This window comes from Macrobrachium rosenbergii, chromosome 55 (assembly GCF_040412425.1).
Source record: "Macrobrachium rosenbergii isolate ZJJX-2024 chromosome 55, ASM4041242v1, whole genome shotgun sequence".
NCBI lineage: Eukaryota > Metazoa > Arthropoda > Malacostraca > Decapoda > Palaemonidae > Macrobrachium > Macrobrachium rosenbergii.
In genome coordinates this window covers 37,317,161-37,341,383 of record NC_089795.1, presented here as the reverse complement: position 1 = coordinate 37,341,383, position 24,223 = coordinate 37,317,161, and the positions used below count along the sequence as shown (strand labels likewise).

The window sequence follows — 24,223 nt, the reverse complement described above, 5'->3', positions numbered from 1 at the left end:
TGTTAGGCTTTAAAAGCTATTAAATAGACAAGCAATTTGGTGTGAAGTTTTTGTTTTCTAAAATGATATACCTAGAAGTCTAATACTGTACATAAACTGAAGCTGTAAATATGTTGGCTTGTTGAAGACCGAAGTTAGTAATTTTTAGGGGTTTAATAGAATGTTAGATATGTTCCCCTGCAGAAGTTAAAATACACTCTATAGTGTTTGCACATTTCATCAAATTTTGAAGTTTTCCTGTATCACTGTATGGCTGGATAGTTTATATGAACATGATGCACAGTAATGGTGTGCCATAGCTATTTTATAATCTATCGCCTTAGCACATTTTATAAAGAGATGAATCTCAGACAAAATTATATAAAGAGTGAAAATTGAAAGTCTCCTGTTTAGTGTGATACAGTATTTACAAATATTATACAGTAATACATATTGTATTAGGATTTTTGTGTGTTGCCATGGCTTGATTTGCCAATGTACTTCTGTTGCTGTAAATGCCTGTTTATACTTTTATTTTCCAAAATTTGGAATTGAAATAAATTGTTAACTTTTCACAGGAGTGATATCCCAATCAAACATGTACAGTTATTTGAAATTCTGACTATTACAGTGCATTATTTAGATACTAAACAGTATGAAAACAACTACAGGTACTCTATACATATCTCCAAGGACTATGTGCCATCATACTTAAACCTTCTATTAAAATGCAATGTGGTTGAATGTTGCTATAGCAGTACAGTACTTGATATGTGCATGCTGGGTGATATATTTCCTTCAGTTGACAATTTTACAGAAGTTACTTGGAAGATTATATACTCTAGAAATTCCATTGTTAATCTATGAAAATATTGAAATTTTAAGAGCATCCATATAAAGTACAGGTTTTGTTTAAAATTATTTTGTCAAATGGATTCTTGTGTATTTGCACTCTTTATATCCTAGCCTACTTATTTGCAATGTAACTTCAGGCCTAAGGAGAACATAATTTTGATCCCTTCACAACTTTATTTTATTTTTATGAGAGCCATTTTAGTTTATATATGCTTATTTTTATTTTCATTCATACTTTGGTTTCACCCTTTTTTCTTTACCATTAATTTAGCTCAAAGAAATTGGGGTTTGAACCATGTAATTAATGTGGTTTAATGTTCAGGCGTACTTGCAGTTACTTCAGCAGCAGATGGGCAATTCAGCAAGTTCAGGTGCTACAGCTGGTAGTCTCACAAGCCAGATGGGTAGTTTACAGCAGCTACCATCCCTGAACAATGTTAGTGTACAACAGTTGCTCGCAGCTTCCCAAGGAAATCTAGCTACTCAACAAATGTTTGACTCCTCAGGTAATGTTTGACATTGACATTATATGATTCGTAGAATGTTGACCATTACTTGATAAATTCTTGTACATTATTAACACACCTCTTGTTGCTAAAACATTCAAGCATAATTTACTATCTTTTACAAAAATGTTTTTATGCATTTTTATGTTTGTTGCACCATAAGGACAGCTTTTTGTTTAAATGTACTTGTAAAGATAATTTTAGTATACTGTATGCTGTACAATATCTATTCTTAATATAAAAGTATTTTTGAGTTTTCTAGGTTGAAGATGATATTCTTGGCAGTTAAGTTGGGGTTTTATTCATTCACCATCTAGACTTAGAAATTTTACTCACAGAAAACTATTCTTTGTGACAGTGAATGGTACCATGATCCAGTCCATATGTTACTCTTTTCTCACATTTATTTGCAGTTTGCTAACATATTAGCTTCTCTGAATTACTATTAAATAATGCGAAAAGATTTGATGATACATCTGTTATCCCTAATACAGAATTTAAGCTTTGGTGAATTTTATATGTCCTTTGCAGTTCAGTATTGTAGACCTTTCTGTTCTCAATTCTGGAGCTTGGGCATTTTAGAGACTTAGTTATACGTATCATTATCTTCATGACTGTATTCAGCTAGTTGCAAACAATGTGATCACTACCAGTACTATGTAATTTTGTTCTAGTTTTTAGTCTTCTTTATGAAATGTCCTCAAAGCTCTAGAAGCATGTAGACACATTATTTAGTTTTAGTTTTCAAAACCTGTATCAATTGAAAGATGAATTTAGCACTTTCGGATATACTGTACTTGCATAGAGTTTCATTCTGTGAAAAAAAAGGGGTTTGGGAATGCTGAAAGTGGTTTGTGATTAGTTACAAGGAATTAAAAGTACAGTATATATCAACATATTATCAACCTTCCTAATTTAATTCTTTTAGCCTTTTGAAGTTTTATGCACTTTGAATTTTAATGGGTAATTGAGAAAAAAATTCCTAGTTTAAAATCCTGGGAAAATGAACTTACTTTTTTTTTTTTTTTTGTTAAGTCATGCCTCAATCTGTTGAAGTAATCTGTGAGCTCTGAGTTTCAGATTTCATGTCTTTAGTTTAGAAATAATTAGATACCTAAATCATTAAATGTCTGAACTTGTTACATAAGCACTTTGTAGTGAAAAAGTATAGTAAACATATCAGCTTTCTGTCAAGGTTGTATTAGTCAGGCAGAAATGAGCATTTTTTCCACTTCTTTTATTACAAAATTTTTGTTTTAAAAATCTATGCATTACTCTTTATTGATAGGTGAACCTGTTAATAAATTTGTTGTAAAAGTCACAAAATTCTGTTGATGGAAAAATCCTTAAAATGCATGAATAATCATTTCCATGTTCTAGAGAATTATGGAAAAATGGCATTAATAGTCAATAAGATACATTAACTTTATTTATAAGCTTGTTCAGCATTGTTTTAATGGAAGGTTTCCCCTTGTGAGGGTCAGATGTGAAATGAGTTCTCTCTGCTCACTTCTGTCTTGTTCTCTTTCTGCTTGAATTCATATCTTAGTCTACATCTTGTCTTTTTTTTTCCAAGCTTGGTCCTTCCTACTGGTCTTCATCCCGCTACTACTTCCATATTTAAAACTTTCCTTACTATCTGCACCTCATCCTTTCTCATCACCTGCCCAAACCATCTCAGTAATTGAGATCTGTCTGTTTGTAAGCTGTTGGGCACCAGATTTTTCTGTTGTAATTTCTTCATTTGCAATACAATCCTCACACTGCAGTCTGGCCATCAATGTTAGCTGTTGGTACATCTTTTTAAAATCATCTCTGTTTTCTTTTGTCATTCCTGTTTCTGCTTCCATAGTACAGTAGTAGTGTGGACCATATACTTTTATTGTAAGCCTTTTTCACTTCATCCAGATGGATGCTGATCTTTTCTTATTGCCTCTCAATACCCTCTTTACTCTCCAATGTATTCCCAAGGTAACAAGACTTTATGAGATCTACTCCTCCACCTTAGCAAGGTAGTTAACCTCCCTCTCTCTGTCTCCCCAGTTTGCTCTCCATATATATTTTGGTGTATGAAATCTTTTACTTCATATATATTTTGTATTCCTGGGCATTTCTTTTGACACCATATGTTAGATTTGATTAATTCACAGTACAGTACTTTGTTCACTCTTACACCAGCAACAGCATTCACTTGGCCACTATAGTATATTGACTATACTTTTTCCCTTTGCTTCCTTACCAGTCACCATCAGCTTAATTTTGCTTATTTTAATCTTCAGCTCCCTCTTCATTTCATCCTACCATCTTTCAAATATTTTTTGCTTAATATTTTACATTTCTGCTTGACACTTGATCATCTTCATACTGCAGTTCCCAAGGACCTCTGTTTCTGCACTTCTTTGTGACTTCAGTGGGATAAATAGTAAAAGACTCAGACCACATTACCAAGAATTCAGATCTGTTTAGAAAAATCTTCAAGTGCCAAGAAATCACAAGAATTTTTTACTTTTTGATCCAGTCTCGTTCTTTTATTGTGAGTGCAACAGTAAAACTTTTTCTTTCCTGGTAGGATTATTTTTTGTGTATGCTGCCTCACTGGTCTATTTTTGGGTTAAGTGCATAATTTTTAATTATCATTTGACCTTTTGGTTTTTCATGGTAGAAATTAAACTGCTACTCCAAAGAAATATCACTTTCCTTGTGAGCATTCATTGTCTGCAAGCTTCTAGATTCAGTTTCAGTGTGGAGCTGTTTTTATTACAGTATTTGTCTTATAAGCTGGAAAAGAGGGCTCTTGGAGTTAATGCCCTAGATCATTGACCCACCTCTAGCTAAAACGTAGTTGCATTCTTTTTTTTTTTTTTTTCATCCCTTTATCTGAGCAATTGTGGCAGGGAAGGGGAGATGGGTCTTAGATAACTTTCATTTTGCTTGAATTTTTGTTGGGGGAGGTGAGTTGAACAGCATCAATTTTCTGCATAAGCTCTATTTTGAAAATCACTCACATTGTTGCATTCTCATTTCATTTCCATTCCTGATAGGATGGTTAGGCATCATAAACCAATGCTTTTGGGATCTTTGTTTGTCATTGTGGTGATGTCAGCTCAATCAATAATTTTCCTTCCAGGTGAGTTTTAATTTTCCTTCCGGCTGTATTTTGAGAGTTAATGAAGTACTTACAGTAAAGAGCAAATTTAAGAACCATAGCTAAATTAATCACAAAAAAGACTGTGTTCCTGTTTTATAACACTAATGTTGGATATGCTCATGGTTCTGTTACTCTTGTAGCATGGATAACATTGATGTTAGATATGCTCATGGTTCTGTTACTCCTGTAGCATGGAGAATTGTTCAGTTATTGTAGGCTTACTGGCACTCTGTAAGTAAAGGGCTCATATCTTTTAAGATTTTTAACAAGAAAAGGTAAGGGAGAAGGTAAGTAAGAATGAGAATCCAGCAGTTAGACCAGGTTAGTTAATAATTCAAATTACCCTTTTCTTGTCAAGCTCTTGAAATACATTAAAGATTGCTTAAGGTCATTCTCACTGAATTGCAGGGTAGTTGTGTACATAATTGGTATACAAGACATTGGGCAGTTGGTGTCTTGAAGATGCCTGGGTAGATATCCAAGAGTCACCTCGAGACTGGTCTCTCTTGTCATTTCTGAGGTTCAGTATGGTTTTGTTGAAGATGTTGGTGTCTAGGAGGTGTTTCTAGGTCCCATACTAGCCCCATGCGAGTTGGCTAATGCAGTTTGCTAAAATCCTGCTGAACTTACATCCATGGCAGTGGAGTTTAATTCATAAAAACTAATTATCAGTTATATATTTAATTTTCATTTAAGAACCTCGATGGCTCGTTGGTAGAAGCAGCAACTCAGACTTATAGAATCATGGCGAGGGTTCAATCATGCACCCTAATCGGGTCAGAGAGGTGGACACTTTGTTATCTCAGGTAGATACCCCGGGATTACGTATGTAATCAACGGATAGGCCTTTGAAAGCAAATGTTGGCATTAATACACACATAAACAAAGTCACTCCAACACCTTCAAAAACATAACAGACACTCACACGCTCGAACTGTCAACCCACACGCCAGTTCTCCTCGCTGCTGGGAGAAAGGAGCTGGGGGTTTGCAACATGTACACATTCGCCACTGGCCCAAGCTGATGTCAGGCAGGGCAGCCGGGGACGAGGCTACGGCCTACTCCCACCGGCCAAATCAAAGTCTCAAAAGAAGGCATCAAAGCCCCATAATAATGGGAAAAATTTAATTTCATTTACAGGTAATTTTATTATTTGGAATGAATCTTACCAACTGTTAAAGTTAGCTTTATCTTTGTGCCGTTTGGTGCGATTGGCATTTAAACAAAAAATCAAAATACGCTTGTCTAACTCACTAAGACTGTCTATGTATTCACCTGTTTCCCACCAGGTGGTGCTGGAATGTTTACTCTGTCACATTTCTTCATGCTGTCATGTTCAACACACAGTCTTGATCGGCGTTAGTAATATGTTAATGATTTCTGGCTAATTTCTCCTGTGCAGTATTGTGCTTGTTTTGATTTTGCTTTGTGCCATCTACAAAAATTAGAGACGAAAGCACCCTCTCCTTCTCCACTCGTGCAGACGGCTTCGTCTGTCAACTCGTTTTGTGGTGACGTCATGCAAGAATCCCCTTCCTTCCCCACCCTCTGACCCTTGGTCTCCAAGCTCCATCCAATACTTACTGCTAGCATCCCATGTCGTCATTACTGGCGTGGTCCTCCGTCAAGACTGTAGGTGTTTCAACCTTGACTTGGTTGATTCTCCTTTAGTATTTAAGCATAGCTTGCATTGTTCCATTTTCACCTCCTTTTACTGAGGATGATTACGTTAACTGACCCTCTTGAGTGTAGTTATACCTCAGGTCCTGTTAAAACGAGTAAGAAGTTACACTGATTATGGTAGGCTGCATTATCATGAAGTGGAGCCTTTGGGAAAAGGATTATCAGTTGAAGAGAAACAGAAACTGTTTAGTGTCATTAACTGCTCCTAACTCCAGCAGTGTTTTGTGATGGCAACTGTGTTCGTCGAGTGAGCCTTTTATGCTAGCACCCTTTCAGATCCCACTGCATTTTTTACAGTTTTGAAGCTGCTTAGAGCTGGGTTGGGACCATAGAGGGTAAATATCTGGAGATGCTATCTGTATACCAGCACTATGTAGTTCGGTGGTCTTCCACCAGGGTGGTGCTGCAGAGATTTGCGGCCATCTTGAAAGGTCTGGTAACTGCACAAATTGAACAAGAGCGTAGTGCAATTGTGGTTTTTTTTTTCTATCCTGATTGCATTAATGGTATGATGTGTGCCTTATAGTTGCCAAAATAGGAAAAACAAGTCTTCAAGAGAAAATGAAATAACATTTCACAGATAAACGAAGCATAATAGAATTTATTTATCCTTAATTTTGTGCTAATCAGATATATGTTGTAGCAGTAGATCTGCTTTATCTTTTTAACATGTCTCATATGTTCAGCATATTATTGTGACACATAAATGTGTACACACCACATAATATAAAGTAAGAACAATCTTGATGGTTATTAAAAATGCTTAGTAGTATGTAGGCCTAAAGGTATAACACTAGATGTGTCAACCGGTCTCGTCTATTAAGCATGTTACTGTGATGCATGAGGATGCCTGCTGTATTTTGTCAATCAATAAGAATTATCTGCAGTATGTATGTAGGCTTGCATGATAGGTCTATGCCATAATTTTTTCAGTTTTAGACATCAAAGGCAGTGATGGAGTTGTGTAACAAAATGCATACCGCCATATACTTGGTTTCTCAACAGAATTCCGAAAACGTCACACTTGGGGAGAATGTTTCAGGACGTTGTAAACGAAGAAAACAACTCCTATTATTTGATTTTAAGTTAAAATAGCTTTTTTTTTTTATTTGTAACAAATTCATTCTGCATCAACTTGTCATACTTTCAACATATTATTGTACCACTTAAGGGCAATGGTGACTGCAGTTTTGAAATTGCAACTTCATTCATCTTATATATGCTACATCATATAAAGCAAAAACAAGCTTTTCCATTATTGAAAAGTCTTAGTAGTAAGTAGATGTGTAGGTTACCGGTTTTGTCAGCTACTCTTGTCTTTTAATTAAACATGTTACCTTGAAAGTATTTTAGTACAACTTAACCAAATCATAGAAAAGAACTTCTATTACAGTAGTGACCTTCAAGCCCTTTCTTGTTGGGGCTTTGTTCTAGTGGCAACCCTTCTTTTTTCTTTCATTACTTAGAGAAAAGATATAGAGGAGTAAGCCTTCCCAGTTTTGGTTACAGTGCCCAATTTAACTACTTTGGTAGGTAATGAAGAAATGGCTGTCTTAATGCCCAGATTAGACCTATTAAGAGGTTATATTAGTGAGCTTCAAGCCCTATCTTGTTCTTTGGCTTTGCTCTAGTGGCATCCTCTCTCTTTTCCTTTACTCCTTAGAGAAAACACTTAGAATTGAAAGCCCTTCCCCATTAGTGACAGTGCCTAATTTATCCGCTTAGGTAGCAATGGAATAATGGCTGTCTTATGTCCAGTTAGAACTCATAAGGGTTTACCTGGATAGACATAAACCTGTAAGATGAGAAGTTACGAATTTTTCTCTGATGTTAGAAGGCCAAAACTCCTGTGTCCAAGATGGCTAAAGTCTATGCGCACAGAGTTGATTCCTGATTATTTTACCATTTTTGGAAATAATCCTTGTGGCTTCCATGCCGTAAACATGTCTTTATTTTTCTTTAAAACCTTCTTCTAGAGAAGGTTGTCTTGCAGCACAAGAGAGTTATAACTATTTTTGCCTCATTTTTTGCGAATGTTCAATTTTAGTATGAGGTGTTAAGCCCTTAGTCCTATCATTGTAGTGGGGACACTTTCTCCTGAACTAAATAAGATAATAACCTTACTTTCTATCTTATCGTTAGTTGTTATTTATCCTGCTATTGAATTTTGGGAGCATGAAGGTACAGATTGGTGTATAGGAGCACACCTTCATATATGAAGTTAGTAATTATCTTTAGCTTCGGACTGTAGGTTATGGGCTTTTGATTCAGGCACAGGAGTCACCAGTACTGTACTCTATGAGATAGAGTCTTTCTTTCCCTGTAAGGATCCTCTGACAAGTCTCGGCCATGAGACTTTCCACCCTGTTGTGGTTCCAACGTCTGGCGATGTGCAATTGCCATAGTAAGGATCACACATCAGGCAGGAATGTTGAGAAGTTTTTCTCCCCATTTTGCTTTTGACTCCTGTTTCTCTGGCAAATTAACCCACCATCCTTCAATCAATGTGGTAAAGTCAGTTATCTTTTTAACAGTAGGTAAGATTCATTCCAAATAACATACCTTTTCTATGATAAAATTAATTACTTGAAAACTTACCTACTGTTAAAGTGGAAACCCACCCAGCCTCTCCAAATCTTAGTGGGTGGTCATGAAGAAATATGACAGAACATAAACATTCCAGCACTACCTGGTGGGAAACAGGGGAATACAGAGGAAGTCCAGTGAGTTAGCCAAGTGTATTTTGATTTTTTTTCAAAAAAACGGCACAGAGATGAAGCTAACTTTAACAGAAGGTAAGTACTATTCAAATAATTAATTTTATCATGAAAATGATCATATTTTATCTTGTTTACGTATGATTTTGATAATTTTCTTGTCAATTGTTGCTATCATCTATGCTGTCAAATATTAGTAACATGTCCCTTACTTTTCAGGGCTAAGTGGTTTAGGGTCTTTAGGTGGCCTTAATTTACCGACATCTACAAATGGATCTCAAGATACAAATCTTCAGAGTTTATTGGCCTCTATGAACTCTCAGAACACAGGTAAGTGTATATTTATTTACTGATAGTATGAATTGAAAGCATGCTTGTTCAGTTGTTTTTTGCCTTGTGTTGCTTGTTTTGTGGTTTACTAGTGCCATATATCCACAGTGTCAAAACAGTTACTTGCACTACATGATTTAAGCTGGATTATAAAGTACAGTACTTTCACTTTTCCATAATAGTACAATTTTGGTAAACTGGGATGTAAGAAAATTTTGACTTTTCATGTCTACATAAAAAATAAGTCCTTTGTAAAAATTGTTTCGATGCAGATTGTATTGATTTTAATTGATGTATTTTCAACACTAGTCTGCTAGATATACTGTATCCATTAATGCATAAGCTATAGTATATCTAATAGTGGCAGTTAATAGTATATTTTAAAAAACTACTGTATATATATATTTTAATCCTGCAACTGGTCATAAGTAGTTATTGTCTCACCCATAACCTGACTACATAACATTGGGTTGCCCGTATATGAATTATTCATTGGATTATGCAATCATGACACTGTACTGCTAGGTATTGCAGTTTTCTTTGTGTGTGTGATTGTTTCTTTCCAAGTGAATATCAGGTTTCATCTCATAGTTATTCTTTTTATCTCTCATACTTGTTCTCATGATCAATTTCTGTTAGTATCAGAAGTGTTGTAGTACAAGGTGCCTCTTTATAAGTACTTTTGTCACAACCTCAGTTGGATTCCAGTAGAGGCAGGTCTAGTTGTGGTGTCTCTTAATGAAATTTCCCTCCAAGGCGGAACAGTAATGTACTATCCTCTCCACCACAGAGTCCATTCCATGTCTTTGCTGGTAGTTTTTGAATTTTCCATGTATCAAAATACACCTTATACTACGTGAACTGAGGTAAATGCCGTTCATGTTGATACAACATGAAAATAAAATTAAATTAACTTGAAGTTATTTGCATGATATATAAAAGGTTAAAAATAATAGGATACTTGTTAGAAAAATAATCAGACAAATATCAAGATAATTCATTGGAAAAAATATTAGCCTAAATTTGAAAACATGCCAATTCCTACCAAACAAATCTTATTTTCAGAGTACTGTACATTATCCAGCTCTCACAGATCCCTCATAATTTTAGTTAATTATTCTTTATGGCTCAAGAAAATTCAGTAGTAGGCATTTTTTGCACAATCATTGTTAATCTTGACTGCATGTAAATACATGTACTTAATTATTATAGCTATGAAATAGTTGAAGGTAATGTGCCCTTAAAAATCTCAGCGTATAACATTCATAAAACCATGTATCATGTGAAAATATTGTTATACTATAACCAATAGGCATATTTGTGTATGAACTTTTACTGTCATTTTTACCAGTTTTTACCTTTTAATTCACAAAAATGCAATAACTATGAATTGTAAAGATGTGATTAATCAAGCTAACCCTGGTTAAAATATATTTTTACTTCATGTTCAAAATTTTTTGTCTATTTCATTATTAATTACATATGAATAAGTGATAGAGAAAATTTTTTTTGCCTAGGAAATTACTCTGTGGATGTTTTTTGGTCAGTTATTCCACTATGAATACCTTTGAGTAAGTGACAAAAATTATTTCCTAGGAAAATATGTTATTGTTGTAAAATACAAACACCTTTGTTCAATATTGTTAGTATTTATGGGTTAAATGTTGGTATCCTGTTTAATTTGTTGTATCTTTCATTTTCCTGTTGAGATATATTCAGCTTTGTTGTGATATATCACTTGGCCATTTACAAATTGATTCACTAGTGAAGATGCCTTATGTTTACAAACTTAACTGTGTGTTTTGACAGCTTAAGTGATTTACTATTCAGTCATTTGATCATAGTATTTAGCATGACTGGTTAGTGGTGGTTAACCTTATTATTATGGTTAGTGGTAGTTACCCTTGCTATTTTGGTAAAGCAAATACATTTAAAGCTTATATAGTAATGTGTCCACATGTGTTGTCATAACAAATCTTGAGTGTGTAGATGTTTGGTACTTTGGAAATGTTTGTGTAATTACAGTATACAGGTAATTCTACCCTGAATCATGATTAAAGCCAACAAATGCCTTATCTATGCACCTGTGCATATCATGTAGTGGTTTCTTTGCTCCAGTAGTATCTGCGTATTTCAGTTTGTGTCCATATAAAAATCCAGTACTAACTTGTGTTTATGTCGTGTGTCTATGCACAGGGTTGGGTATGAACGTGCAGAACCTAGCAACACTGGCAGCCATGACAGGTGGCAGCTCAACGGGACTTCAGGCTCTCACCCAGCCAGGTATCACACTCCCTACCTCTCCCAGCTCTCCCTTCACTCTCACCGACCCAGGTATCACTCTCAGTAGGAGAAGACCACCTCGTCATCATCATTATGCACCACATCATCACTAAATCCTTCCAGTGCCATTTCCATTAACTCTTAGAAACTTGGTTATGTTGCTCAGATGCAAAAGACATGTCCTTTGACATTAGTCACCATGACAAAACATTAGGATGAAACCTTGTTTTTATCTGATTTTTAATTAAGTATGTTCTCTCTGTGTATTTAAATTTTGTGGTGTATCATCTGTGGCAGTACGGCAAGTTTCCTCTGTGGTGAATGATAAACTTAATGCTGTTTGATCTTTCAAACAATTTTTGGTGGCCTCTTCTGCAGTATTATAATTATACAGAAATTTATAAAACAGAGTACAGTATTGCAAAGTACTTCATGTCTTGTAATTTTTATACATGTTCCCTTAAGCATAGGTTCTCTACATCCATCAGGTTTTTCTGCTCACATAATCAGCACAGACTTAGCAGTAAATTACATTTACTTGTTGTAGAGATATACAGTATACTGAAGTAAAACAGTACTACTGTATTGGGTAATCTGTCATTAGGCTTAAAAAAAATTTCTGCATTCAGGATTGTCATGTAGATAAAGATCATTCAGCATTTATCATGTTTTAAAACTCTTCTGCAGGACAGTCAGTAGTTATCTTTCAGGAAAAAATTATAGCCTGTCATGTGCAGATTTTTTTATAACTTTCATGTAACATTTCAACAAGAACTAAGTTACCAGAAAAAAAGGGAACATTCTTGAAGTTTAATAATGCATGTAATTAAGTTTTTTTGGAGTTCATTCTGAGAAGTTTGGTAGTCTTCATTAAATTCCTGTCCAAGGAACAACTTCTTTATAAAGAGCTGTGTATTCTGTTCATGCATTTTTCATTTCATATTTTTCATATCATAACTATGGACCTTCCATTCCTCTAAGATCCGTACTGTACTGTATTGTATACAGTCAAATATAGGGTGTTCTTAACTGTTTGATCACACTTGCACCAACACAGAACTCATACATCTACAGTGCACTACTTCATTAGGATTCTTCTCCGAAGTGTTTTTGTTTAATATGGAAATTATCCTGTTCAGAGTAAAATGAAAGAAGTTAAAGCATTACACAATCAATTACAACACATCCTTTATTTGTTGTATGCTACTTTCTTTACTTATAAATTTAAGGCACTTCATCCAATGAATATATGTAATTGTTATTGTGATTATTATTCTATTTAAAGTGGGTCATATTTTGTTGTTGGTTTTATGCTTACAGATTGATTGATAATTGTGCTAATTATTAACTTTATGATATGCTGCTTGCATGTTGGGGTGTGTTTATTTTTTTTGGCATGCTTGTGTGTTTTTTTTAGATTTTTTGTGTGCTGTTGAATTATATGGCTCACCAGTGCTGTGCACCATTAGTGTTGTAATTTAAATTTTGCAGGCTCAGAAATTGACATAAGTAGGCAGAGGTAATAAGTACTGTGTATATTAGTGTGTGGTAAGATACATGTGGATGTGGTGATTAGAAACATTTCTGTTGGTTTATGCTTTGGTATTTTACTTTTAAATGAGTGTGGGGCATTTAGAGTTTACATATCAAAGCCAACTCAATTTTTGCTATAGTATTATGAAAATGTTGATATAGAATAGGTTCTAGATTTAGTTTGATCAAAGCTTTTCAGTTTGGATATTTCAAAACTTGTAAACCTGATTTTTATTCAAATACTCAATTGACTAGGTTGCAGTTGAAATTTTAAGTCTGGGTACAAAGGTTGTAATTAGCATTTTAAGAAAGAAAGGCTTGGATAATTAGCAATGTAGCTACTGTACACCATTGATTTTTTTGTGAGATGTGGGGCTTGAATATTTTAATTATAATTTTTTACTTATAACATGATAATACCATAATGCATAACAGTACCACAGATGGCTTTAATGGGTTTGTGGTCTGTTAAATTTTGTTGTGCTGTGGAATTGTACGATGTTTTTCATATACTACACTGCAATCAAATATCAGTACAGTGATTTTGCTCGGATATGTATGACTCATATAGAGTATGAGGAAAGTCTGCATGTTTTTTCTTAATGTCATCACACCCATTAGTCAGAAATAGTAATTAGTACTGTAATCATAAAATTCCTTACTGACCATCAGTATTTTAGGGTTCACCTTACTATCAGTGGTGTGATTTTGTTTTAATGAGAACACATTTGTAAGACAGTATTTGTTGGATATTGTAAGAAAAGGGAAACAGTTTTGGTTGTAGCCTTGGGTATTACCATATACGTACTGTATGTAGTGTACGAAATATAGGATTTATAGAACCAGTGAGGTGTGCTTGCAGTTGCAGTTAGGGGAACTTCAATAAACTTTGGATAGGGCATGCTAGTGGAATAAACTGGGAGATTTCAAGCACTTTGGGTTGTTTACCATTAATAAGTAGTTTCAGATGACCAGTGGTACAAAAAATGAATTAGAATATATAGATTTGAAAGTTATTTACGGAAGAAGGCACAAAAAGTGCATCAAGGGACTTTGAGTTGTGAAAGTGCACTATCCAATATAAGTAGAGCCATGATAAAGAATGCTCCTTGCACTATCTTTTGATTGATTTATGACAATGAAGTACTTTTGGATTCAGCAGAAATGTTTCTTAAGCCGGTGGTGGTTGATGCAGGATTAAGTAGATGTTGCCTGGAGGAAAGTAAAATTTTACATGACAGCAAGATCCCAGAAGAGTACTATATTGGTAAGTTTGTAGATAGATATTTGACAGTTTGTAGAGAAATTACTACCATTTTACTTTGCAGTATTCCACTTAATTACATAGAACTCTGAAAGCGTCAATTCAGTGTTGAATATTTAAGATGATGAATTTAGAGCTGCGTATCTGAGCTTAGAAATTTGTTAGCATGCACTACATCTCCCTCTGAAGTGTTCCCGTATGGGTTTGAACTATGGACAGAAAATCAGGTTTTATTCTGAATAACGACGAGGATTGTTACAACCGTTTAATTTGGCAGACATTTTAGAAGATGAGGTAGAGCTTAATGGATGTGACTGGAAAGAATGTTAAACCATATTCAGTGACTTACTTAGTTTTTTAAAAGTCTTAATGTGTGGATGAAGCAGTTGATAGTGGCTTTGTTACAGTGAATTATTGCATTATTGCCATTTATTCAAATTTGAAAGTAATGCAGGGATATATTGTTTGAATGGTATACACAGTTCCATTGGTTGATTAAATATTGATACTCATATGCAAAACTATTGCACATGATATAATATCTCTCATATAGTAAGAGGAATGAGAGTTGACAGTATTTTCTTTAGTTGTTAAGAGAGACAAAGTTTGTGAAAGTATTCAGATAGGCCTTTTATGTAGTTTCATAAATAACACATACTTATGCTTCATACTTAAATTATGAAAATCCTGTACTGGTAACATTTTTAAAAAACTTGCATGCATGTGCCACGTGGTCTCTAAGGGTTTACATTTTTATTTCATAATATTTTTTAAGCCTATATTTCATTGTGATATCAAGTCCATCTGCAGTTGGACCCAAAACACATTTTGAAAACCAAATCAGCCTGTGGTCTTTACTGAGTACAGTATTGAATTCTCTCTCTCTCTCTCTCTCTCTCTCTCTCTCTCTCTCTCTCTCTCTCTCTCTCATGCACAATACACAGAGAGAGAGAGAGTTTAGAATTTTAGCTTAGTAGTCTGGTTAAACTAGATTGTACAGCTAATGCTTTGACATGGTAGACATCATTGATATTATATTTTTTGGGTAATTTTTTCAGTGGCCAATTTAGCACAGTACTACTAGGAAATGAATTTTGAGAGTTAAAAGAGCTTTCAAGCTATTTTGTTTAGCCATAGTTCACCAAGAATTAGACTTATTTGGGCTCAGTATCTTCCTTTCTGTAGTGAGTTTTGCATGTTGTGTCAGTTGTTTATTTGACCACATGGCTAATTTAATTTAGATCTTAAGCTTACACTTCATTTGCACCGGAGATGAGTTTGCCTCTGTAGTTGGTGCATTGCTTTACTTTTTATGGCAGCCAGTCCTCTTGTTATGATTACAGTAAACCCCTCCATATTCGTGGGGGATGCGTTCCAGACCCCCCTGCGAATAGCTAAAATCCGCGAATACTTAGAACCCCCCCTCTAAAAATGCTTATAACTGTCTGCCATGAAAGGCCAAACACCGAAGTATGCCTAAAAATACCAGCCTACATCAAATATACGTTAAACTATTAATTTATTACTGTATTAATCTTTGAAATGATATTATTAATATAATTTCCAAGCCATCTTAAACATTTTATTGTTTCAAATATACGTACGTACTGTATGGCTTACAGCTGTAGGTGAAAATAATCCAGTCCCCCCTACGTATTCAGCCATGCACATTTTCTTTCATACAGTTACAAGCCGTCCCGTTTTCTTTTAGAAGGGAGTATTGGTATTTATACGTAATTCACAAAAGAGAGACAAAAAATAAAAAAAAAAGTATGCACATTTTAAAAAATTTAATACTACATACATATTAAGATTACTACATAGGTAAATCATACGGGTACTCACCAGTAATGCATGTTGATTAAAGATGATGATGATGAATTAGCTGTGCAGTCCAATGAATGACTATGAAGATATGACTGCACAGCAAAGTAGAGGAGTTACAACTCATCTGAGGGTGCCTCTTCACTTTCAGGAGGTGCTTCATGAGGCGCTTCTTGAGTTGATTTGAGAGGCACTACTTCAGACAATTGGGGAGGCAATACTTTGGGAGGCTTTGGAGGGCCTTCTTTGTCCGTTTGATGAACATGGTGATAGGCAGCTGCTGTTGCTGCTTTTTCATGGTGGTGAGGGCTTGATTATAGGGCTCCAATGCTAAATCAAGAATGTTTGAAAACTTTAAGGAGCGTTCCATATAAGGATCCCTTGTTGAAACATACTCCTGCGTATCCATGATCATTCTCTCTCAACGTGGGACAGACATTCCAAAGTCAGGCCGCCTTCCTCTTCCTCCTGCTCCTCCCGTGAACCTGGTGTATCTTCTTCCTCACTGGCAGACTTCGTCAGGTCTTCCAAATCCTGGTCTGGCAGGGGGTCAGAGTGGGCATCAGTGAGGGTGGTGATTTATCCTCGATGATGTCCTCGAAGCCTTCTCCACCTAGAATCCTCGCCAACTGGACAGCCTTATTAATGGCCGAATGTTGAATTTCTTCAGGAGAGAAGCCCCTGCAATCATGAACACACTCTGGCCACAACTTGTTCCAGCACGCATTCAGGGTCTCCTTCTTCATGTCATTCAGCTATTGGTTGATGATGGTCAGACATGTGGCAATCATGAATTTATGCCAGTAGTCTTTTAGTGTAAAAGGTGGTGTTGGGAGGGAGGAACTCAAGCTGGACTCCCTTGTAATAAAAATCGAGAGGGTGGCCGCCAGCATTATCCATAATCAGGAACACCTTGAACTCCATGCCCAAGACATTCAGGTATTGCCTAACTTGAGGGATGAAGCTCTGATGGAACCAGTACTCTGTAAGGACTTTGGTGATCCAGGCCTTGGGGTTATGCATCCAGAATACAGGAAGCAACGCCTTGTTCTTATTCTTGAGAGCCCTGGGGTTTGCAGCCTTGTAAATGAGGCCTGGTTTAAGCATGAAACCAGCCGCATTCCCACACATGATGAGGGTAACCTTATCCTTCTGGGCCTTGAATGCTGAGGCTTTAGCTTCGCCCCTTCATGCGGTATGTCCGGAAGGTATCGCCTTCCAGAACAGGCCAATCTCATCCATATTGAACACTGCCTCTGATGGGTAGCTCTTTCTCTCGATGATTTTCTTTGAAGGTCTCCTGATATTTCATGGCTGCTTCAAAGTCTGCAGAAGCTGATTCCCCATGCAAAGCAACAGACTTTAGGTGGAACCGCTTTTGAAATTGGTGAAACCACCCTTGGCTGGCCTTGAAACCTAGAGGTGCTGATGATGGTCCTGCTTTGGGGTTTTGACCCTCTTAGTTCCTTGTTGGGCGAGTGGGTTCCATTCTCAGCTAGCACTCTGTTGGCCAATTGAGTTCGAATTCCGACCGACCAATGAAGAATAAGAGGAATTTATTTCTGGTGATAGAAATTTATTTTCGCTATAATGTGGTTTGGATTCCACAGTAAGCTGTAGGTCCCTGCTAGGTAACCAATTGGTTCTAGCCACATAAAATAAATCTAATCCTTCTGGCTAGCCCTAGAGAGCTGTTAATCAGCTCAGTGGTCTGGTTAAACTAAGATATACTTAACTTTTCTTCCCCCTCTTCTTCTTCTTCTGCTTCTATAGGCACTGGTTCATCAAAGCCTAAGAATTCCAATTCCCCTTTTTCAAAGCCTTCCTCTGCCTGTACTACGTCGTCACCTTCTGTAGCAGTTGATAACTGCTGGTAGAGGAGTCATGCTTTCTCGCAAATGATGATGGAGTCGAGAGGCCCATTCTTCTTCCGGCAGTCCTTTATCCAGAATGCCAGAGATTCCATCTTTATGATTGTTTTATCCCACACTCTTGCAACTGGCTTTGCGCTGTTGAAGTAGCTCATACTGACAGACTTATGTTGTAACTGTCTTTGCACTACTGAAGTAGCTCATACTGACAGACTTTTGTATCTCTGTCTCTTTCTTCTTTATATATCTCACTGTGCTCTCATTAACATTAAAATGGCGGCCAACCACGGCAAAACTTTGCCCTCCTTTAACATGTCAAGAACTTTCACCTTCCAAGTTTTATAACAGTCTTCTTCTTTTAGACTTTGCCAGAAGTCCTGAGAAGGAGCAGGGCATTTTTTAGAGGCATTTTAGGCCTGAATACCGCCGATGCACAAAGATTAAGAAACCAAAACACAAAGACGCGATTTCACACGGTAAGAAAGATGCTGCAACCATGAACTGAGAAGGATGCCGTGATGTGGTCTCCAGAATTCCATGTCAAAAAAAAGTTAGTCGTGAATGTTCAGCCAATCAGCACCAAGTGAACAGCCAATAAGCGCCAAGGAAAAATGAATGGCGCTTCTTGGGATTGGTTGCCGGCAGATGACAGCCAATAAAAGCCGAGTATCATTGGTCTTGGGTACACAGTGTCCAGCATCTTGAGTTCTTTATATTTGTGGAGAGGTGGCTTGGGTGAAGCACTTTTAAGAAAAACTAATGAATGTTATTGAAATTTTGCTGTGTTTTAATATTACAGTACTGTAATATTTGAAAATTAGTAAACCTTTTTTCACCATACAAAATGTACTTACAGTAGTCATGAACATATACTTAGCACGTACATGAAAATGCTATGTACTGCAGACATAAACATACGTACCTTACTATTCCTGTTGTCTTATGTATTTTAGATATGCTCTGTGTACTACCTGTAGTACTACATATCATCCTAAAACACTTTTTGTATGTAACATTTAAAAATCATCCTACAACAAAACATTTAATAAAATGTACAGTACTGTATGCGCAGAATATCAATGCTAGTATATGTACGCGCAATACAGTAGTACTGTACCATGCCTATACCGTAGCGGCAAATTATCGGCAAATAACCAAATATAACTTATTTCATTGCTCTCTCTCATTTGTGTGTTTTGCATGTACAGTACTATGGACTAAGAATATTTTTTTGAAATCGTGCATTAAGATGTCTTCTAAATGCTGTGCTTCTTCTAAGGCCTCTGGCAAATAGCCTACAATTAATGACTGATGAGAAGAAAGTAGACATGATTGTTATGTTAAGAGAAGGCAAAAGTCACGGAGAAGTAGCAGCCCGTTACGGCATGACATTAATTGCGGTCGCCTGCCATGTTCAGATACCTTAACATGACAGCGCCTCCCGTCATTCATCATACAGCACAGCTAACTCATCATCATCATCATCTACAGTATACGGTAATCAACATTCATCACCGGTTAATATCCGTATGATTTAGCTTTATTATTTATTATTATTACAGGTACCCAGTGTAGTATTACATAATATTATTTAATTTCTATTACTATTATATGTATTGTAGTATTATTAATTTACATTATTATTTAATGTTATTATACAATAAATAATATGAAAATACGGAATATTGCTATATGAAAAAGACAAAAAATCTGCATTCACAAATAGGCAGGTTCCCCGCGAATATTTTTATACATATGTTCCACAGAAAAACCGGCGAATACGTGAGTTTTCCTCGAATAAATTTTAAATAGGTTCCACAGAAAAGCCTGTGAATCGTGAGAACGTGAATACGGGGCGATATACTGTATTTCTCAATCATGCATATGTTAGGCTTGCTAATTTTATTTAAGGCTCACCTACCCAAATCAGTCTCTCCCAATTTATTGGTTGTTTCTGGGGAGGAGTAGGCTGGAGAGGATATGCATTTTATGTTTGATTACGTATGCTAATCCTCACACATCCAAAGTGTTGCTTTTTTTCAATTGAGGATTTTTCAGTTTGATTATATATGTGTATACAGTGCTTCCTATTGCTCTACCAGCATATTCCCATTTATTTCATGAAACATTTCATATGGTTAAATCCTTAATTATTTGCAATGGTTTATGATTTGGCTGTGTAGATACTGTATAGTGATATTAAGTTTGGTTTAAGTTTTATGGCTCTTGACTGAGCCTAATCTTTTATTCTTTTACTAGTTCTCTGATGAATTTACTGTATAACACACAACGTGTAGTGCCCATTGTAGGAATTGGTTTTTTGCTTTGTTACTTCCATGACCCAGCACCTGGTTTTCCTGTTTGCTTAGAGAGACGGGTGGCCTATGGATAACTTTTTCTGCTAAATGTTGCACTTAATCTGCCAGCTTGCATCTGCCCTTGTCAAGACTCCCGGGCAATGTGATTGATATTCACAGATGACAATAAGAGATTAAAGGTCTTGTATGTATTTCCCCAATTATTACTGTAATGATTTCCAAGAATTTTCACAAACTGTGTCTCAGGAATTCTGCTACCTGTTAACAGTGTGGTAGTTGAATGTAAAATTAATTCATTTTCCTGTGTGTGGATCTCATGAATTTCAAGCAAGATTGACAGCACACAGCTTTAGAAGATCACACTTAGTTCACTAGTTGTCTCGAGATCCACTTTCAAAACACAATGTCAGTTTTTAAGGCTTTAAATTCCATTTTGAGAAATGCCTTCTTTCATCAGACACTTCAAATAACTACTCGAGACATTTTCAGTTACGGTAACATATCACACAGCAGTGCACATAATATATAGGGCAGCCTTGCTAGGGCCTACAGAGAGCATTTGACATTATTTAGAAGTACAGTACAGTATTATGATTAACATTACTTTGAAGGTAGAAATACTTTGAAACCTTATCTCTCAAAAACATAATGTACTGTATTTTGAACTCTTGTGTAACCATGCTCAAAGGTGATTAACCATTTTTAGTGGGTAACATTATAAAACAAGTAATTAAAGCCAGTAAAACCAAATTTAAGGGCAGGAGTATTGTGGGAAGTGAAGTGCAAGCACCTAAGAAATGTGAATCATAACCAAATTTCTCAGAAGGTATGTAGAGCAAAGAAGACATGGCTTTGGGAACATACATGATTGATAACAGAAGTGGTTAATGTAAAGTATCCAGGTTGTGGTTTTCGCTGAAATTTAGGCCCTCAGAAGCTCATTCATGGCACAGGTATCTAAATGTAGATTTTTTTGTAAACAAACTTATTATTTTTAGAAGTCCCCTCTTAATCTTTGCATAAGAGACAGCACTATGTTTTTTATGTTATCAGGTGTAGTACAGTTACTGAATACGTAGCACGAGTTTAGGACTAATCCTTATCAGAATCTGGTCATGTAGTATAGGAATAATGTTTAGATGAAAAACTTTTGAATAAGCCATAATTGAGAGACAAGTAGTGCTAATTTAGTAGAACAGTTTCTTTTGGGACTAGTGTCTAATGAAAGGGGTTTTACACAATGAAATGTGCATATCAAACAGTTTCTGAATATATATAATTAAATTTTAATTGTAATGTGTCTTTTTCAAGAAATTTTTTTTTTATAAAACTTACAAAAATTAAAGTTACGAGGTCATTAATGTACTGCACATACTGCACATAATTGTTTGGAATTCTTATTTTAGCTGTCATGAGATTAAGTGGACATCTTGGAAAACATCACATGTAATTTATCTATTTAGAAGACAAAAGAGGCTATTCTCACTGATTATCCTTCATCCCCACCGACTCCCCTCACGTTGAATATGTGATGATCATTGTAATGATACGAAAAGTGATTTAACATATGAATAGAAATTGAATGCTTTCAACTCTTGTAAAGGCTAGTGTAGGTAATCAGTGTAGATTAGATTTGTGAAGTTAATGTTTATTGGCAAGAGGAGAGCCATAAAAAAAAAAGATTGACATAACCACTGTTGTTTTGCTTTTCTTAATAAGGGCTAAGGTACTGTAATTGTACATAAACGTGATTTTTTGGGGTTAATCAGGTGCCAAGAAGAGTATAAATTGCTGTATGAGAATGACTGAGGTTTGAATGCAAAATTAGGATAATTAAGAATAAAAAGTGCTTGTAATTCTTAGACAAGAGGAAAGTTGTGTGGTATGGTGGCTTTTCATTGTGCAGAGGTGTATTGGATTCAGGTTCAGGGAAGTAAGATAATTATGCTGAACATTTATGTTTGCATAGTTGGTTATTATTACTGTACTCATATGCAGATGGGGTTTATGTTCAAAGGTTTTAATGACAATATCAAGCTCCAACCAATTTTTTTTAATGTATTTTGTTGTGGAAATTTTGTTTGTGGAAATTCTGTTTTTCATCTGTTTGAACTGCTTGTTTATTTATTATTAAGTTGATGTAGTTTTGGTGCTAAACTAATGTGGTTATGCTTGGGGGTTTTGTTGCAGTGCTGACAGGGCTCACATCATCTACCAGTGGTAAGTGCATGCTGATTTTTTTTTTTCAGTAATACATAGTGAACAGCATGCATTTGTAATAAAGTATTACAGTATAAGGACTACAGAAAACTGATGGAGCTGGAGTTTGTAGAAAATGTTTTATTTTATTCTTTGGATTTGAAAATTGTAATTTTGATATACTGGAAAAGTGTAAATACTTTTGTAGCCTCTGTACCTTGCTTTTTTAAGTACATGTAATGAATTTTATGGTTTTGCAAATGGATGCTAAATTTCTTGAGTTCTGCCCTTTTAGGGTGATGTATATTTTACAATTCCAGCTCAGCAGTTCTCTTATTTGATATTTGTTCTGTAAACATTTCTTTTGCTTATGATGAGGTACTTCTCAAAGCAGACCTGGCTGGCTTATTTATTTTCTGTGATTCAGCATTTTGCATATAGTCTGACTTTTAAGTATCCTTTATCCACTGTCTAGAGAATTCAGAAATGAAAAACCAGTTCCCTTGTAAGATATTATGGTGAGGGTGAAAACATCAGTAAGAAAGATATGAATTTTATTTTTGAAAAGTTTTCTCAAATATTACTGCTCCTCCTGATAAGATGGCTCAACTTCGGGCATTATGCCCAGTTTATTTGTTTCATCACAACCCCATTAGTCTTATCTACAGTATGCTCATATTTGTACCTTGAATGTTCCCTAGGGTCACCAGCCTTTTGTCTGTCAAACATAAGTAAGTCATGCTATGCATGCGCCCTCTAGATTCCTGGGACATGTTGACCAATAATCTCAAGTTTTTATGAAGAGTTGCAAAAGGGGTGGACTTGTGCAACCTGTTCACTCAGTGTATGCATGCGTTCTAGCAACAGGCCAGGTTTATTCCTTTCACTCTCCTTTGGTGGGGCATAGAGGGTAACCAAGACCTCACTGCTCAGTGTATGTGCTCTCTGGAGCAGTTGCAACCCAAGCACTCATGCTTGAGGGAGTGGTCTCCTTTGATCTCTTCTTCAACCTTTTGTGTGTGAGAATGGCTGATGAGAGAAGCAGTGTACATTCCTGTTTTCCCCTCTGTCTTCTTGCTCAGTTACAGCTAAGTATAGGAGCTGAGGGATGGAGTTCTCAGTCTGAACTCTGTTCAAACACTGTGACCCCTAGATCGTGTCTGCCTTCTTCAGTGAGAGGCATGTCTGGTATGGCATGAGATCAGGAAGAAGGAAGGAGGCAGGAGACTTGAGTGAATGCTCCCCCCCCCTCCCCTTCTCCCCGCTTTGCTTCAAGAACAGCTTGCTACTATGGAACCTGAGAAAGTCTACAGATGTTGTGAACCATATTTCACTAAGCCTCCTGAGTGTGGGGAGAGTTTAGTAACCTTGAACCTCATGAATGCACATTGGCTTGCCTTTCTAGGGAAGCCACTTCCTCCCTTGAGTGTACAGTATTTCAAATATGGGTGGGGGGGCCAGTTGGTTTGCATACAATCATATTACACTCAGACTGAGATAGTCTTTTACATGATAGTGGCTTCCCCCACTGTGGAACAGCCTTATTAGCATACATTTTCCCTGAAAGGTTGGGTAGTTGTCATACCCAAAGTCAGTGAGTACATAGCAAGCTTAAGACATACAGGATGTTTGTACTGTGATTCTGTGTGATGTTACACACGAGATATTCTCCTTTGGTTATGCCTTGTGTAATAACCCAGGCAAACAGTTTGG

At 36.1% G+C, this 24,223-nt stretch overlaps 1 protein-coding gene across 37 annotated transcripts in view; it reads left to right on the top strand.

Moving 5' to 3' along the window:
• The window catches only part of LOC136835120 (CUGBP Elav-like family member 2), a 323,150-nt gene that overhangs the window by 283,299 nt on the left and 15,628 nt on the right, over positions 1-24,223 (top strand). For 5 of the 37 annotated variants that reach the window (XM_067098288.1, XM_067098291.1, XM_067098298.1 and 2 more), the window contains 5 exons: positions 1,157-1,340; positions 9,108-9,218; positions 11,415-11,552; positions 14,194-14,301; positions 22,502-22,531. In XM_067098288.1, the coding sequence (XP_066954389.1) occupies positions 1,157-1,340; positions 9,108-9,218; positions 11,415-11,552; positions 14,194-14,301; positions 22,502-22,531 (571 nt within the window). The remainder of the gene's footprint in view (positions 1-1,156; positions 1,341-9,107; positions 9,219-11,414; positions 11,553-14,193; positions 14,302-22,501; positions 22,532-24,223) is intronic. The other 32 variants (XM_067098318.1, XM_067098311.1, XM_067098320.1 and 29 more) reach the window with 16 other exon arrangements.